The following is an 18733-nucleotide window of genomic DNA, read 5'->3' as shown; positions in this document are numbered from 1 at the left end:
CACGGTCGGATTTTCCGACGGAAAATGTGTGATAGGACCTTGTTGTCGGAAACTCCGACCGTGTGTAGGCTCCATCACACATTTTCCATCGTATTTTCCGACACACAAAGTTTGAGAGCAGGATATAAAATTTTCCGACAACAAAATCCGTTGTCGGAAATACCGATCGTGTGTACACAAATCCGACGGACAAAGTGCCACGCATGCTCAGAATAAATAAAGAGATGAAAGCTATTGGCCACTGCCCCGTTTATAGTCCCGACGTACGTGTTTTACGTCACCGCGTTTAGAACGATTGGATTTTCCGACAACTTTGTGTGACCGTGTGTATGCAAGACAAGTTTGAGCCAACATCCGTCGGAGAAAATCCTAGGATTTGGTTGTCGGAATGTCCGAACAAAGTCCGACCGTGTGTACGGGGCATTAGTATGGCTTTATAGGCAGAGACAGGGCAACCCAAAGTCCCCTTTTCCACTGTTACATACTTGCAGCTTGTCCAAGTGCTGAGCTGAGGAGAGAGAGTGGGGACAGAAAAAGGCATAACTGAGTGGTATAATACACTGCCACACTCTAAATGATCATTCCCATTAAATTTGGCAGTGGAGACTTGACATCAGCACCACCTGAACTGAAACTACAAGTGGGACATTGAGGACACCAAGTGCACAAAGATCAGAGAGGGGTGATCAATCTCCTCAAGATAAATTGATGGTAATCTCCCTGTGCGCAAGTGGACTAGCAGACTTTGAAGTGGGATTGAGGACATTTGGATGAGCATAGCTAGAAAAGAAAGATGTTATCAGAGGTGTCAACATAGGTGAGCAATTCGCCAATTCTACAATGCTAAGGGCTTTCACACTGGAGCGGTACGCTTGTGGGACGTTAAAAAAAGTCCCGCAAGCAGCATCTTTGAGGAGCTTTGGGGGGGGGTGTAAACACCGCTCCTAAAATGCCCTGCCCATTGAAACCAATGGGCAGCACTGCCAAAGCGTCTGGAAAGTGCGGGTGCTTTTAACCCTTTATTCAGCCGCTAGTGGGGGTTAAAAGTGCCCCGCTAGCGGCTGAAAAGCACCTCTAAAACAACGGTAAACTGCCGCTAAAACTAGCAAGGCTTTACCGCCGATGCCTCCCCGCCCCAGTGTGAAAGTGCCTTAAGGGAAGCTGTGCTCATGTGCACTTACTACCATTTTTTTTTAATAATCTCTTTTTATTGATTCTTTCTACAATTTAATAAAACTAACACTGATGATAACTGCAAGCAAAATATAAAACTAGGGCCTTATCCGTGCTACCACTCATTTCAAGATGATGCAACCTTATACAAACTTCTCACTAGGCTTCTTGCTAGGAATGTCTAGGTGGTCACTAGATCAATTAACAAACAGCTTACTAATTTATAATTATTATATTTTTAAGTATAAATGTGACTGACAGCTGAGATGAAACATGGTCCTCATAAGAAAAAAAAAAGAGGGTATTATATACAATCTTGTACCTGTTGAGCAATCAGGTCCTGTCCAATTAGGATCACAAGTGCAGCTTCCAGACTCTTGAATGTAGGTCCCATGGCCAGAGCACTGATCTGGACACATTGATTTCAGGATTTCACAGTTGGTGCCACCCCATCCTTGATTGCAATGGCATTCCCCATGAATACACACTCCATGGTAAGAACAAAATGTATCCAGGCAATCAGCTAACAGAGAAATAAACACAAATGGTAGTTTTAAAAGTCTTAGGTGAGTAAATATTCTCAGTTATCAAGTAAATATTTAAGAGTTTCTTACACAGTCACAATTTATTGTTATTGAATGCTTAACTTCAGGTTTAGGCAAGGTTACTCAAATAAATTAAGCATAACCCAAGGCTAACCTTAATATTACAAGTGGACCACTTAACACTTATCAAGACAAAATGGCCTTATGCATAAAAATGAAAGATAAGGAAAAGTGTCAGTACTGCACATTAAATTGGAATGTGTTGGGCAACAACCCCCCCCCCCCTTTTCTATATGGTTTTATAGAAAAATCCCACTATGAGAGTATAATTATGCTGTTTTGTATTATGCAGCAATCTATCAGCTGAATACTTCACATATTCCTGCACTGCTATTAACGTTCTTTTGATGATGAGACTTAATTCAGCAATTTGACTCAATAAAACGTTACACTTGTAGGGTCAATGGTCTGAAAATTTAATTCCAGGGACTTAATTGCATTGCTTTTCACATGCAAATCAATAAAAACAATTTGATCATGGAAAGAAAATGGTGGCTTCCTTTCTAAGAAGCCAAGACGAAATGTTCTATGCTCTACATAACAACATCACAGATTTCCTAATTACATCTAGTAGTGCCGAAAGCCATGTATCATGTTTCAGTGAGATTTAGATCCTGGATCAGAGTGAAATGCATTGGGTTAATGTTATTTTTATTTTCTATAGGGTACCACAGTTCTTCTATATGGAATCTTTCATAAGATAATCCAAAAGTATATAGGTTCTGCTGCCAAAGCAAGCAGATATGGGACATTTACTCATATGAATTATAAAGAGTTTGTTATCACAAAGACATTTTCAGACCATATACAAGTACAAGACTGCAGGCCTTATACTTATACTGAAACTCTATTGAATATGCAAGCACAAATCGTGTTACCTATACATTAACCCTTTAATAAGTAACAAAAGACAATGTGGGTCCTTAAAGAAGTCCGGCCAAAGCTCATTATGGATCACTGGAGTGCAATTCGTTTTGCACTCCTGTGACCCGTTTTCAGCAGAGAGGGGGCTGAAATCTGCTCTCTGCTGACGTCACCGATTTCAGTCCAGGCACCATGCCATCCCGACCACGAAGTCTGGATCTGCCAGATTCCTGGACTGACACCCATCTCAGGCTCTCAGCGAGCTGGTGAGAGCCTGAGATGGGCGCTCTGCCCCTCCACAGCTCAGCGCTCCCGTGAGCAAGGAGAGAGAAGAGCAGAGAGCTGTGACTGACAGTCTAGAGCTCTCTGCTCATGGAGCTCTGAAAAACGAGTGATCGGTGGTGTTTGATCGCTCGGTTCTCAGTGAAGAGGCGCTGGGGGACTGATGCTGCATCATCTAGGTAAGTATGATTGGGGGAAAAAAAATCCTTTACTTCTTTTTTAAATCACTGTACTGTTAAATGTGCCTGGGTATGATAACTAAAGTAAACAAATTATCTGTGGTCTAATGTTCTCACTCTGAAGCCGGGTACACACTACAGTTTTTTTCGGGTTGCATGAAAAAAAAGACAGCTTCGGTCAGAGCCGCTGTACTAAGCATGCAAGGTTAATCCAGCAATCTCCTCGGCTGAGCTGTTGTGATCTGACAGGGGAACAGCCCCCGCCAGAACACTCCGATCAGCGCTCTTTGCCACTGGCTGAGAGCGCTGATTGGGAGTCGGTCGGCTGCTGCTTTGGACGAACGGTAGGCTTCTGTCGGACAGACCGTCATACAGAGGAATGGTATTTTTTGTACCAGCAACTGTCTCCTGACATTCTGGCCGTGTGTACGGGGCTTATGGCTGCATTCACACCTGAGCATTTTGTAGCTCAAAGCTTGAACCTCAAAGATACTCAACAAGCAATATACCATTCATTTCAATGGCCCTTGTTCACTCTCAAATGTGAACAGGGGCCATTGAAATGAATGGGATTTTGCTTGTTGAGTGTCTTCAAGCTTCATGCTTCGAGTTACAAAATACTCAGGTGTGAATGCAGCCTAAGTATGGGAAAGCATGGTGAGAGCATGGGGATTTAAATACACATATATAGAGTCCAATCGTAATTTTAGTGTGATCAATATGTTGATGCTGCAGCATAACCATATTACTAAATGGTAGATATAATTTTCCATAGGCATCACTCCTAAGTGAACAAAATGATTATATTTATTAAACGGAAATGGCAAAAATTGTGCCTTTTGTTACATTTAACTTAAACATTTTGTTTTTCTAGAAGCAGGAATTCATTACACTCCTTCCCATATGGTATTCTCGAAGTGTTCAGTAATTCACATATTCTGTAATGATTAACATAAAGCAGACTTGATTGCGCATAGGAAAAAATTGACTTCTTGGCTTAGTTACCCTCTCAACTGTTATTAAATGGAAACAGCAGAGTGAAAAATGTAACCTTACAAACTTGAAAGTACATTCGGGACCTCTTTGGTGCCTATTCATATGAGCAATGACAAGGTCTTTGAAAACAGGCTTGAGAGACTCACTGAGAGTCAGTCAACCAAGGGTTCTGCTAGTACACTGCCCCTTCACTATGCCATTGGTCACACAACCAGACTCCAATAGGGTCTCAATTTATTTTTAAGATGTAAACAGACTAAATGTTCTACTCTTTCTTATGAAAGTGCAATATGGATGATAACTATTCAAATAAATATATTCATTTCAATATAGGTCCAGGTTATAACCTGCTAACCTGCTTTTCTTAAAGTGTATGTAAACCCTCATCTTATAAAACATCTCATTCACTGTAAGATATAAATCAAAGGAAAATCATGTGTGTGTGTGTATAGATATATATCTATATATAGATATAGATATATATCTATATATATAGATATTATATATATCTATAATATAGATATATATCTATATATATATAAAATCCATGATAAATACATTCTTTTCCCCTTTTTCATATGTGGTCACATACCCTCTGCTCTCAGCTGCATAAAGAGCTCAGAGAGCTAGGGGAGGAGAAGCAACAGTACACTGTTCTTTCCAGTGAATGGCTGTGTGTGTGTGGGGTGGGGGGCATGTCAGAACAAGTCTGATCAATGGGGGAGAGCAAGATGAGTTCTCAGCATAGCTAGACAACTGCCCACACTATGCTCTCATGCCTAGTCTGGTCAGTTTTTCATAGGAGAGTAGGAGGACTGTCAGGAACACCACAAATTTTACACAAAGGAAGCAATACAAAGAGAACAGGATACATTTTACATACATACATGGTACAGCAGGCAGGAATATGAAATGTTGGGCTTACACAATCCTTATTATAAAAACATTCTTATTAAGAAGGCCATACAGAACATACTAGTATCATTATCACCTACTAAGTGTGTCAAACTGACAACAATAGGATTAAGAATATATTTCATGTTTACCTTCTTCACAGTTCTCCCCTTTATAACCTGAGTTACACGCACAGGATCCCATGATACAAACTCCATGGCCTCCACACAAAGGATCAATGCACTGAATACTAGGAACATCACACTCTGTTCCCTTCCATCCACTATAGCACAGGCAGCGTCCCTTGGAGTATTGACCATTCCCATTACACAACACAGGACAGGCTGCTGTGAAATATAACATGACAAAAGTAGAATTAAGTTAGTTTTTTTTTTTTTGTGCAAATGGTGGCAAAGCTTATAGAACCAAAACAACAAAGGATAAAGCAAATAAATAAGTATGTCAGCTACTTGTTGTTGAAATAGTGATGGCTTGTGTTCCAACATCTTAGCTATATTTGTTTAACAAAAGAAAAGCAATTTGTGTACCTCTTGAACAATCGGGGCCTAGAAATCCAGGAAAACAATGACAAGTTCCTGAAACACACTCGCCGTTTCCATGGCAATTATGGGGACATTCCATGACGGAATCTGTAAATAACAGATTTGGTGAGACTATTTATACAAGTCAGTAAACGGAAGACCTGCTGAGTTGTTACAATACAGATTTCTATTTTTCTTTCATTCCTTACAAAGCTGTCAGGCCTTCTGATCGGCCAAGTATTCTAGAAGTTGCTTAATAATTTGAATAAAAGACAATATTGACTACTTCCTGTAATTGCTGCCTGCGATAGGACAGGATTAGAAGTTTCAATTTGCTATGACAAGAATGTCCTGAGTGCGGAATATTTTTAATGCCATTTGACTAATTCAAAATGACATTCCTGCTCACCATCTTTGCAGATAGTTATACAGTAATTGGATCAGACATAAATGCATGTCAGTCATTTCTTTCAGTAGGCAGTACACTTTGACCCCACACTCAATATGATACAAAGCAGGAGAGAAAGCTAAATTTTTTTTTTTGATATGTTACGGAACAGTGTGAACTGGGCTGCCTTGCTTTACCTTACAATTGCTAATTTCACTCAGCAAGTCAAATTGACATATTATTGTTTACTGCATTTTTCCATTATGAGAAAGCAAAGCCATGGCCTTGGTAAAATTCATACCTGCTATGATGGTAGACTGACTTTATACAGATTGTTGCTGATGTTATTGATTTTTTTTTTTATGTAATAACATATTTTCTTTTCTAATGCATATAAGATTTTGCAATAGCCAATGTTGCTCTATGTTTGCTGCTTCTCCCCCATCAGGACTAGCAAGAGACTGTCAGACAAAGTTAGTGAGGTTGGAAACACCTAATAAGAGTGAGGTAACTGCTTGCAAAAAAATATACCTACGCCTAACTACACTCAACATGCAGAATCCCATTTAGACTTCAATGGGTGCATCTGTAAATGAGCGATTTACAAATTGTACATTTTAGTGCCTGACTAACTCCTCTTCTCACATAGAACTGTTTTTTCCCCCTTGCCCAGTCCAAAAAAAACAAATTTCCGAAGATTGATGCACATGCAAAAACACATGTCTGTTTCCAGTATTACGGGTGAAAAAAAAACCCAACTTCAAAATCACCCAGAATTTGCTCTACTTATGCTCTGCTCAGGTTCAAATGCAGTCTGGTCAGTCAGAAACATCACAACATCTGGAGTATGAAAAACAAAAGACATGGTACATAAATGTAAGAAGTCAAGATGCAAACACCTCAGGGGAATTTTGGTATTGTCATTCATCAGATACCTTAATTCTGTTGAGCTGCAAGACAACCCAAGTAACAGCAGAAAATGGCCAAGTAGTAAATGTTTTGCCCTTGCAAATCGGAAGCTTTGTGTCCTTCATTTAATAATCTCAAGGTGCAGTCACTAACAGTAGCCAGTTAGAAATCAGCCCTAAAATGAAAACTGCCATTAAAGAGATATGTAGTCTGGCATTGTTGAAGCCTGATTGTTATGCTGATTCTTGACTTTGATATTCTGAGATAAGGAGGTTGAATTACTAAAGTCAAAAAGACTGTGCACTTTGAAAAGTGTGGTTGCACTCTGCAAGTGCAGTTTTTGCAGAGCTTGGTAAATGAAGTAAAGCTTCACTTTACAAAGAATACACAATCACATGCAAGGAAAATGAAAAAAAAAAAAAAAGCATTTTTTCTTGCACATGATTGGATGATGGAAGTCATCACAGCTTCTGCTCATTTACTAAGCTCTGGAGCAACTGCTCTTGGAGAGTGCAAAGTGCACAGTCTATTTGCCTTTAGTAAATCAACCCTAAGGACTTCTGCAGCAGATCAGCACTGGCAATCCCCACACTATTCCTATGACAGGTGTCCTCAAATATGGGACCTCTCGTGATAACCAGTACCTTCAAATATTGCTCAGCATTATTCATATAGGTCCAGTGATTACATTACAAAACAACAGTCATTTGGAAATCACACTTACTGGGTTGAACTTACCTATAACAATAGTATTAAAGGACACCAGTTCAGAGTTTTTTCCATCATTATAAAAGGCAATGTGCCAGATTCCAGAGTTAAGATACTGTATGAAACCAGCTTCATGAAGACTGACAGATCTTGGGAGACGGCCTGCTTTCTCAGTTTCAAGCAAGTTGCGTTTTTCTCTTGAAATTAATCTGCTGCCTTCCAAAAGTTCTACAAAATCGTACTGAAATGAAACCCATAAAGTTGTTATAAGGAATGTAATAAAACACAGTAAATCTATATCTTTTAGGCGAACATTCCTTTATGAAGGTTTCGGAACACATGTCAGAGCTCTATGCAGAAGTGAACAAAGTTTAATATACACATTTAATATACAGTAGCTGTGCTCAGACTAAGTGAATGTGGTAAAACATGCAATAAAACCTCTGGCTCGAGATTTAAAATGACTGTCAGTGCCATTATTATCTCAGTATTTGGCTCAATAGAATTTATTATGAGTTTTTAAGAAAAAAACAATAAATAATGTGCATTATAAACTTAATAGGGGTATACAATAGATGCTGCAGAAGTGTATTTAAGCACTGTGCTGCTTTCACAAGGGGGTGAAGACCAGACCTTTTTATACTTAATATCTTAAACTGACATTCTTTGCAAATAATAGATCAAAATGTTTGCACTGGTTTTGAAAGATATTAAAAGTTTCTACCCTGATATTCTACCTGTGAGATTTTAATTCCAGATAAAAGATTATTTGATTGTACCAATAATGTTGCCCAGAAAACACTGCAGCTGTACTAAAGAAGAAATTTCAATTAATTCACCTCTAATCTGAATGTCATATAAAAATTTACACCTACTGTACATTCAGCAAGCTTCTCAAAATGCTCCTAGGTGGGACTGCAGCCTCTTTCTCTGAGCAGCACAGAGGGTAACAAATCATCTGCATTCCAACAGATTCATATTCTAGGGCTGTCATACAGTACCTGACCGCGAGATTGTGTTTCCAGCGCGATCCCATCGCGCTGGTTCTCGGCGACAGGGTACTGTGCATGTCGCATTGGCTCACTCATCGGGAAAGGAAAACTTTTTTTCCTTTCGCGATAAGCGACAGGCAGTGCTGACAGCTGTCTGGTATGAATCCTGAGGGGGAACGCCACGCCAAATTTTAAATAAAAAAACCGGCGTGGGTTCCCCCCCAGGGGCATACCAGGCCCTTAGGTCTGGTATGAACTGTAAGGGGAACCCCCTACGCCGAAAAATCGGCGTGGGGGTCCCCCCCAAAATCCATACCAGACCCTTATCCGAGCACGCAGCCCGGCCGGTCAGGAAAGGGCGTGGGGATGAGCGAGCGCGCCCCCCTGAACCGTACCAGGCCACATGCCCTCAACATGGGGGGGTTGGTGCCTTGGGGGAGGGGGGTGCCCAGCCCAAAGCACCTTGCCCCCATGTTGATGAGGACAAGGGCTTCTTCCCGACAACCCTGGCCGTTGGTTGTCGCGGTCTGCGGGCGGGGGGCTTATCGGAATCCGGGAGCCCCCTTTAATAAGGGGGCCCCCAGATCCCGGCCCCCCCACCCTATGTGAATGAGTATAGGGTACATGGTACCCCTACCCATTCACCTAGGAAATAAAGTGTTAATAAAAAAAACACACCACACAGGTTTTAAAAGAAATTTATTAGGCAGCTCCGGGGGGGGTCTCTTCCGACTTTGGGGGTCTTCTTCCGACTTCTTCTCCCAGTGTTCCGGCTCTTCTCTTGGGCCCCTCCGCTATCTTCTTCCAGCTCTCTTGCTAGCGGGGGCCCGGTCTGCTGCCGATGTCCGGTTCTTCTCCCGTATCTTCTGCCGGACTCCCCCGCTATCTTCTTCCAGCTCTATTGCTAGCGGGGGGACCCGGTCTGCTGCGCTGTCTTGTCCCCTCTTCTCTTCTTCCTCTTCTCTCTTTTTTTCCTAGGTGAATGGGTAGGGGTACCATGTACCCCATACTCATTCACATAGGGTGGGGGGCGGGGATCTGGGGACCCCCTTACTAAAGGGGGCTCCCGGATTCCGATAAGCCCCCCGCCCGCAGACCCCGACAACCAACGGCCAGGGTTGTCGGGAAGAGGCCCTTGTCCTCATCAACATGGGGGCAAGGTGCTTTGGGGTGGGGGGCCCGCAGGGCGCCCCCTCCCCCAAGGCACCAACCCCCCCATGTTGAGGGCATGCGGCCTGGTATGGTTCAGGAGGGGGGGCGCTCGCTCGTTCCCACCCCCTTTCCTGACCAGCCGGGCTGCGTGCTCGGATAAGGATCTGGTATGGATTTTGGGGGGACCCCCACACCAATTTTTTGGCGTAGGGGGGTTCCCCTTACAATCCATACCAGACCTAAGGGCCTGGTATGCCCCTGGGGGGAACCCACGCCATTTTTTTCATTTAAATTTTGGCGCGGCGTTCCCCCTCAGGATTCATACCAGACAGCTGTCAGCACTGCCTGTCGCTCATCGCGAATGGAAAAAAAAGTTTTCCTTCCCCGATGATTGAGCCATCTCGGCGCTGGCTCCCGCGACGGGGCTCATAGGTGTCAAATCTCGCCGAGAAAAGCAGCGAGATTGACACAATAGCGTGGTCACCTACTGTAAAATGAGGGTGCTAGGAACTATAGGGATTAAAAACTATCTCTAGGGGGCGTGGCCTAGTGCTGAAGAGAGATGGACGCTTAGAAAGAGAGCTCCGCCGTCCGAGATCGCAAGTGAGCCCGCAACATCAGCGACACCTCATCCCATAAGCGGCAAGATGACGGGCAGGAGCCAGTCCACCTCCAGCTCTCAGCTGGACCTGACAACCCAGCTGAGTAGGAACATCCCAGCGATGTTCCGGACTCAGCATACAGAGTCACAGGCACATCTTCAGCCTCGGACTATAGTAGTATAGGCCATCTGGCCGCGGCTGACATCCCTGCAATTCCCCAAGTGGATGCATCTCCTCACGCTCATCCCCTTTCTTATGGCTGGCAGACCTTCAGAATGTGGCCATGGACATAAAAAGTGCCCTAACAGTGGCAGTGGCTGACCTGAAAGCAGATCTTAGAGTAGTGGCCACACGAGTGGAACATGTGGAGGCGGCCGCCATGACACACGGCGCAGCCATTCATCAGGTGCAACAAGCAATCACTGCACAGGGTCAACATCTTATTGTCATGCATAGACACATGGAGGACCCCGACAATTGGGGCCGCTGGCGCAATCTTCGTGTCAGGGGGATCCCTGAGTCTGTCGAGGGCCCCTAATTGCAAGCGGTGGTTTGGACCATATTCAATACTCTTCTGGGCAGACCTCCAGATGCACCAGTAGAGATGGAGAGGTGCCACAGAGCACTGAGGCCAAAGGGCAAAGACAAAGACCCACCCAGAGATGCTGTCTGCTGCCTAGTTAGCTTCACCCAGAAATAAGAGATCCTACGCTTGACCCGCAACCATATAAACCTGGAACACGAAGGGGCGCGTATACTATTTCAAGATTTATCCACCATCACCCTTCAGCACAGGAGGGATCTCCGCGCTCTCCTACAAGCTCTACGAGAGAGACGCATTTCATACCGCTGGAAGTTCCCATTCTGCCTTCAAGCGACAATCGGCAATCGCACGGCTCAACTGAAAACACCAGCTGACCTCCGTCCTTTCTGCGATGCCCTAGGAATCCCGATGGTCCCGGTTCCAGACTGGTATGGAGTTTTTCTACAGCCTGAGCCCTGGATCCCCACCCAGCATGGAGACACCCTGAGAACACAGAGAAGCAGACAACGCCGCCGCAGAACCTCAGCTAATTCTTCACCGAGAAGCCGGGGGGGACATGGAAACCGAGGAGAGTCCACGCGATTCCCCATCTTCTGCAAGGCGCAAAACCGACAACTGAGTTCTTGGGTCCTAGGACTATGAGCATTGCAGCAGTTTGTTCTTATCCCTCAGTATGCTCCTTAACTTATCCTGCAAGGTAAGCTGAATTCCATCTGTACGCATAAGATCTATGCCTTGCGAAGGAATGAATCAATGTTTCCTGACACCTGTTCAGGTTTTGCCCTGACCAAGGGGGTACCTCCTAAATCAAGCCCCCACTGAGAGACAAGACCTTTCCAATATATCTCAGAAGTTGATGCGGTCTTGCCCATGCAGCGTGGCCACCTGAGACTGAGATAAGTGTTTTGATCAGAGTTCCTTGAACTGGTCTTTGCAGAGGTAGGCGGCCACCTTTCGTAAACCTCTATAATATTTGTGCTACTCCTGGTTCGGATCGAAGCAAGAGGAGAACTCTTCCGCACAAGTTAGCAGCCAAGCCAAGGGAAGCTGCGTGTTCTTCCTCCCCCTTGCATCAACGACCCTTTAGGCTGAATGTGGTCAGTGGCTGAATGGCAATACTGACAATCCTCTGCCTTCTAGCAAATGGTTCTAGTAAGTAGGGGCAGTACTGGATACTGAGTCCTTATTATCAACCCAGGGATAACCAACTCTTCCACCGTCCCCCCTTATGTTCTGTTTTAGGTTGCTCTTTTTTTTTTTTTTTTTTTTTAGAGGGAAGACGGTGACCTGAACTTGCCTATTTGCTTTTACAGGCCACATGATGACAGCCCAGAGACTCTTGCAGGATACTATCTATATAAGCTCTGGGGACATAGGTCAAGCATAGCTCATAAAACCTTGTTCAAAGTTCACATCTTGGTTTATATATTTTTTTGTTTTTGCTTGTAAGTAGATGAGAATGCATTGGTCGGTTAAACTTGCCAAGTATGTTAAATGACACTCTCGATCTATACACACTAGCTGTAACAGGCAATGGGGCTTCTCGCATGGGGTGGAGAACTGGGTAGTGTACGCCTCCCTATGCGAGATATTATGGTAATTAAACTTCCTTTAGTTACGGGAGAGGTGTGGGAGTACATGACCCCTCGACACATGGAGGAGCTTGGCGATTCGGGGCTCGGGGACCCCAGCGGTCCGTGTGGATAGACATGGAGGCAGTTGCTTTGCCAAAAAGTAGAAAGGTTTAAAAGTTAAATGGTATTAGTCTGTAACGCCGTATCTCTGTTTTATTTGGTTCACTTGCAGGTAGTAATGTTCTACAAGACAATATGTTAAAATAAGGTGCTAATCCTGACCCTTCAGGGTTCTCTGGTTCGCTGGGGGGAAGTGGGGCCGGGACAGGACTCCCCTATCTAACATGGAGGGGTCCGCGTGGTTTCATTTCTCCCGGTGAGGCCGAGGTTCTTCATTAAACTTTAGACTCGCCCTCTTAGATTTCAGGAGGACAGGAAGTGTACATATCCCTGTTTAGGTACTAGGTTTACCCCCCATCTCAAGGAGGCAGGTATCCCCCTTAAAACTTGCCGGAATTGCCTCATTTAACCTTTGCTTACCACCTTTGCCCATATCAGGTAACTCAGCTAGACTGATCTTACCTCCGGTTCTTTTTGGTGAGCCCCACTCTGGGGAGAGCTCGCTAGTATAAAGGTTAGGCCTTTCTTGGGTTACTGACAAACTCTAAGTGAACTTCCACAGTGGGCCTAACCCTTATCCCTGATTTCTTTCTCTTTAACTTCCCTTTTCCTATCTTTTTCTATTTCTACCTTCTCTATCTCTCTCCCTAACCCGGCTCTCTATTCCCTTCCCTTCTTTCCCCGTGTATAGACCCCTCCCCCAGGAAACCAGGGGGTGGCACTGACAAAAACTTTTGATTGCTAAACATGCCTTCGTCGGTGCAGATACTGGCTCCTCTATCTCTCAAGGTATATTCCTTGAACGCCAAGGGACTTAACATCCCGGAGAAACGCAGCAGCATTCTTGCTGAGGCTTACCGTCACAAAGCCAAAGTGATACATCTGCAAGACACTCACTTTAAATCAGGCACTACTCCTCACCTATCTAATAACCGATTCCTAGAGGTTTATAGTGCTTGCTAATTCAGTCCTGTTCCACCTGACTGACAAAGTCATTGACCCAGAAGGCAGATTTATCTTTCTAAAAGGCACTTGGAAAAATCGGCCGATGACATTGACATTTATTGCCCCAACTCTAGACAGTTTAACCTTTCTTAAAGAGGTCCTCCTACAGCTCACTATGTTGCAGTCAGGGCTCTTGATACTGAGGGGAGACTTCAATATGGCCTTAGACCCGCTCCTTGACACCTACACAGGTACCTCCTCACTCACATTTTCTGCATTGCGCCAGGTCAAGCTTACTCTTGCCTCTCTTAAGCTCCACGACACCTGGCGAACGTTGTATCCTCAGGGGAAAGATTACACGTATTTCTCGCCTCCGCACAACCACTACTCGAGGTTGGATTACCTGTTCATTTTCCAGACGGACTTGACTTTTCTACAGGACGCAACCATTGAGAATATGTTTCTCTCTGATCATCACCCAATCACACTGACCTTGCAGTTCCCTCAATAGGAAATGACTACCAGGACTTGGAGAATGGATGCTTCTCTTCTTACTGACCCTGGAGACCTAGCTGAAATCACACAGATCATTAAAGACTATTTCCAACACAATAACACCCCAGATGTGTCCCCCATGACCCAATGGGAAGCGCATAAATGCCTTGTACGGGGGCATCTACTAGCCATTGCAGCCAGGAAAAAAAGAATGCATCTAATTACGATTCGAGATTTGTCGGCTAAATTAACTATACTGGAAGCACAGCATAAATGCTCACTAGCAGTAAAGGTAGCTAAGAAGTTAGCTGAGACATGAGCGATCCTGTTAGAAGAAGTATTTAAGAGGGCACGGAAGAAACAGGTACTCTCTCAGAAACTATTTTATGAATAGGGAAATAAGCCCAGAAGACTGTTGGCGAGGTTCACACAGAAACAAACTCTCACCTCTACTGTGCGCCATATAGTAGACAAAGGGGGGGGTAACTTACTCCAAGAACGAAGACATAGCTAGCCAATTTCATCTCTTCTATAGCAAACTGTATAAACTTAAATCACATGAACATAGACTAATGGCGGAGGATGAGCACTCTGACCTCATGAAGGACTTCCTGTGGAAATATAGCCCCCGTGCGCTCTATGCGAATGACAGGCAGGCCTTGGAGGCCCTGGGTCGTCGGAGGAATGGGAGGAGGCTCTAAAGGCTACAAAACCCTGCAAAAGCCCGGGGTCAGATGGCTTTCCGGCACAATACTACAAGAGTTTTGTGATCTATTAGCGCCGACTTTTCTGAAGGCTTTCAACGCCCTCTTCCGCTCTCCCTGTGCGTCGGATAGCCTATTAGAGGCTTACATCTCGGTCATACCAAAAGAAAATAAGGATCCCACTGATGTAGCTAATTATCGACCCATTTCTCTTTTGAATGTAGATGTTAAATTGTTTGCCAATATCTTGGCGACTCTCCTGTCCCACCATCTACCTGCCTGGGTGGGCCTGGATCAGGTTGGTTTTGTCCCTGGGAGAGAAGCCAGGGACAACACCATTAAGGCCCTTAATCTACATCATTGGCTTACTTCAACCAACAGAGAAGGCTGCTTCGTGGCCATGGATGCGGAGAAGGGGTTCGACAGGGTGGCCTGGGATTACATGGATGCGGTGATGGAAGCCTTGGGCCTGGGAAGAAGCATGCAGGCTTTTATTGGAGCACTCTATGCCAATCCCAGAGCAAAAGTCCGAATGAATGGCTACCTGTCGGACACCTTCCCCATCCATAACGGGACTAGGCAGGGATGTCCCCTTTCCCCCTTGTTGTATATTCTTACCTTGGGACCCCTCCTCCGATACCCGCAAATCCAGACATAAAAGGCATAAAGGTATGTTAGCGGAAGTATAAGATTGCCGCTTTTGCAGATGATATTTTGCTCTTTCTTACATCTCTACTGACATCCTTGCCTAATCTAATGCCAGTATTAGAACAGTTTAAAGCCATCTCCAATCTGAAAATTAATCTTTCAAAGTGTTATGCGTTAAACGTCTCCCTGCCCCCCAAGACGGTACAACTCTGTCAAGCGAACTTTCCATTCCGCTGGAAAACAGACGCTATTACTTATCTAGGTATCCAACTCCCTAGCAAACTTAATGATCTGTATGAAAAGAACTTTCTCTCAGAACTGAAGCTTATTCAGCAGGATCTTCAGATGGGAAGCACCCACCATCTCCTGGTTCGGTAGGGCCTCAGTTTTGAAGATGACGGCACTCCCCTGCTTACTATACAAACTACAGACCATCCCGATCCGTCTGCCGCCCTCCTTCTTCACGGCGTACAAACGCATGTGTAGAACCTTCATTTGGGGAGCTAAGACAGCACAAGTGGGATGGGCAAAGTTAGTATTACCAAAGTCGGGGGGTGGAATCGGACTCCCAAACCTCCAGAGGTATTACTGGGCAGTCCACTTAACTTGAGTAGTGGATTGGAGGCTCCATTCGAAATATAAAAGTTGGGTCTTCCTAGAGAAACTGATTTCAGGTACTGAACTCCACAACATCCCCTGGATCTCAAAGAAACATATACCGGCTAGTGTCCATTCACATCCTCTTGTCGGAGCAACCCTACAGGCTTTTGCTTGGGTGTGTACAGTACACTCACTCTCGTCTACGTACTGTGTGATCACCCCGGTCAAGGGAAATCCAGAATTCCCCCCCAGCATGGAGGGGGCTTTTCTATCAGCAGAATGGCCTTATGCAGAAATGCAGGCTAAACATTTCCACTCCAGAGGAAGGTTTCTCCGACAAGGTGAACTGGCATCATTATCCAACACAAAATCTTTCCCCTTCTGGGCGTATATATAACCAATTGAAACATTTTTTGGACAGTCCTACGAATAGAGATGATTTTGCGAAAAATGGGCGGCACAGTGGTGTAGTGGTAGCACTCTCGCCTAGCAGTAAGAAGGGTCGCTGGTTCGAATCCCAACCACGACACTACCTGCCTGGAGTTTGCATGTTCTCCCTGTGCCTGCGTGGGTTTCCTCCGGGTACTCCGGTTTCCTCCCACACTCCAAAGACATGCTGGTAGGTTAATTGGATCCTGTCTAAATTGTCCCTAGTATGTATGAATGTGAGTTAGGGACCTTAGATTGTAAGCTCCTTGAGGGTAGGGACTGATGTGAATGTAAAATGTATATGTAAAGCGCTGCGTAAATTGACGGCGCTATATAAGTACCTGAAATAAATAATAAATAAATAAAAATCCTACTCTCCTGGAATCGCTATGCTCCAGCTCCTCTCCCCACGGTCATTTAATCTCAGGGCTTTATGCCACAATGTTTAAAGAGCCTTATGCCTCCCTGAGATCGGAGCATGCCTCTTGGGAGACTAACCTGAACATGGTGATTGATGAAACCTCCTGGGATCAAGTACATCTGTACATTCATAAGGCCTCTTTGAATGTCCACACCCAAGAAAACGGTTATAAGATTAAAACCAGGTGGTATAGAACACCAGAATGACTCCACATTTGGTGGTCGTGCCCATTGATTCAGCCGTATTGGTGGAAAGTGCATGAAGTGGCAACTGAGTTATCCTCGCTTCCATTAGAATTCTCACCAGCCCAATACCTTCTTCACATCTCCAAAATTTCATGTAAAAACTACCATAGGTCAATAGCTATGCATATGATCAACGCAGCTAGGCTGTATCTCCCAGTCCACTGGAGTCACCCCCATCCATGAAGGAATGGGTAACAAGGGTAATCAGATAGCAGCTATGGAGGAGCTGATTTGCACTGCACAGGACAGAATAACATACTTTACAGAGACATGAACACCCTAGCTCGATTTTTGAGGTTCCCAACACTGTCAAGACATTATCCGGGATAACCCCTGAAAGGAGTTTTAATTAGTAGCAACAGCTTTCACAGCAATTGGGACATATTGGGGAAGGTAGTTGGTGGTGAACCCCCCCCCCAAGGTTGCTCTTCTCAGTGCCCCCCTCTCACCCCCCCTTCCTTTACCCGTCCCCCCTCTCCGCTCGGGTCTCTTCCCTTCTCCCCCTTTTCTTTCTTCTCCCTTTTTTTTTCTTTTCTCTCCTTTTTCTTTATTCCTATTTTACTGAATAATAAGCTCTATAAGCAAGGGCCAATTTAGTAGTCAGACGAACTCTCATTACTTACTAGAGTTATTGTACATACAGAACAGGTGCTGACTACTCTTAAGTGAAGTCTCCTACTCCATCAGAAACCTGCAGATGTATAGGATTATATGCAACAGTCCCTTAATTATGAGTGTGTCCGAATGCCTCACGTCTGTAGGTTTGAAGGCTTAGCTGAGATACGAGGAGACATCTTATGCGGGTTCCTGCCTTTCTTTAACTTGAACTTCATGTAACATGTTGATTGGAACTCTGGATTTTCACCCTGGCTATATGTAATATGATGCTTTCTGTATTACTTGTGAAAATTTACAATTACAATAAAATTTTTTGTGGAAAAAAAAAAAAAAAACATCTCTAAGCAAAACATTGATCATACATTGGGTAGGGAGGCTGTATTGAGGTCTGCACTACTATTTGGGGAAATGTATTATAACTTCCTGAAAGTCATAATAAATCTTTCCCATGGGGGCATGGGCAAAATCCACATTTTTAGTAAAGAAAAGAAGGGTTGGAACTTCTAACAATGTTTTTATTGCTATCTGTGCATTCCTGGCCCCGTGACAATCCCCCATCCCCATTTTCATGTTTTGGTGTCAAAGAAACAGAAATAATCTTCCCAATGAGCTCAAAGACAGAATTGAAAACCTGGCATAACTTTAAAGAACCTTCATATGTTAACCAAAAGGCAGAGGCTCCAGACACAGGACCACAAAAAAATGGGTAATTTGTGTTTAAGGTGATTCATACAAGCTAAAATTTTGGGGGAGGTAGTTACAAGTTAGGGGCTCACTTCTGAAGTTATGTTTTAAGACTATGTCATACTAGCAATCCTGTCACCAGTAATACCTTACCAGTGATAGGACCACCAAGAGACCAATCTACAGCTAGCTATTCATTAGCTGGAACAGAGGCACAACACCCTGTTGTAAGCAAGTGAGGTTCTACAGGATTACACCCAATGACAGAGCAAAACACAATTTGGGAAAATGTTAGTTGGGACCACTACTTCTGATGAGGAATTGCCAGTGCCAGAATCACCAATAGTGTGACATGGCCATTAGGAGGCATATATAAGAATCAAAAAGAGGATCTAAACTGTGGAAGCTGTATCAAAAAAA

At 44.2% G+C, this 18733-nt stretch overlaps 1 protein-coding gene across 12 annotated transcripts in view; it reads right to left on the bottom strand.

Annotated features, from left to right (window-relative positions):
- Nucleotides 1-18733, bottom strand: part of TENM3 (teneurin transmembrane protein 3) — a 1659985-nt gene that overhangs the window by 254161 nt on the left and 1387091 nt on the right. For 11 of the 12 annotated variants that reach the window (XM_073606789.1, XM_073606818.1, XM_073606796.1 and 8 more), the window contains 4 exons: nt 7571-7781; nt 5542-5643; nt 5146-5340; nt 1496-1696 (listed from right to left, as the gene is read on the bottom strand). In XM_073606789.1, the coding sequence (XP_073462890.1) occupies nt 1496-1696; nt 5146-5340; nt 5542-5643; nt 7571-7781 (709 nt within the window). The remainder of the gene's footprint in view (nt 1-1495; nt 1697-5145; nt 5341-5541; nt 5644-7570; nt 7782-18733) is intronic. The other variant, XM_073606803.1, reaches the window with a different exon arrangement.

Source organism: Aquarana catesbeiana, linkage group LG01 (genome assembly GCF_042186555.1).
Source record: "Aquarana catesbeiana isolate 2022-GZ linkage group LG01, ASM4218655v1, whole genome shotgun sequence".
Classification (NCBI taxonomy): domain Eukaryota; kingdom Metazoa; phylum Chordata; class Amphibia; order Anura; family Ranidae; genus Aquarana; species Aquarana catesbeiana.
The sequence above is the reverse complement of the archived record's forward strand: the minus strand, read 5'-3'. Positions and strand labels throughout refer to the sequence as shown.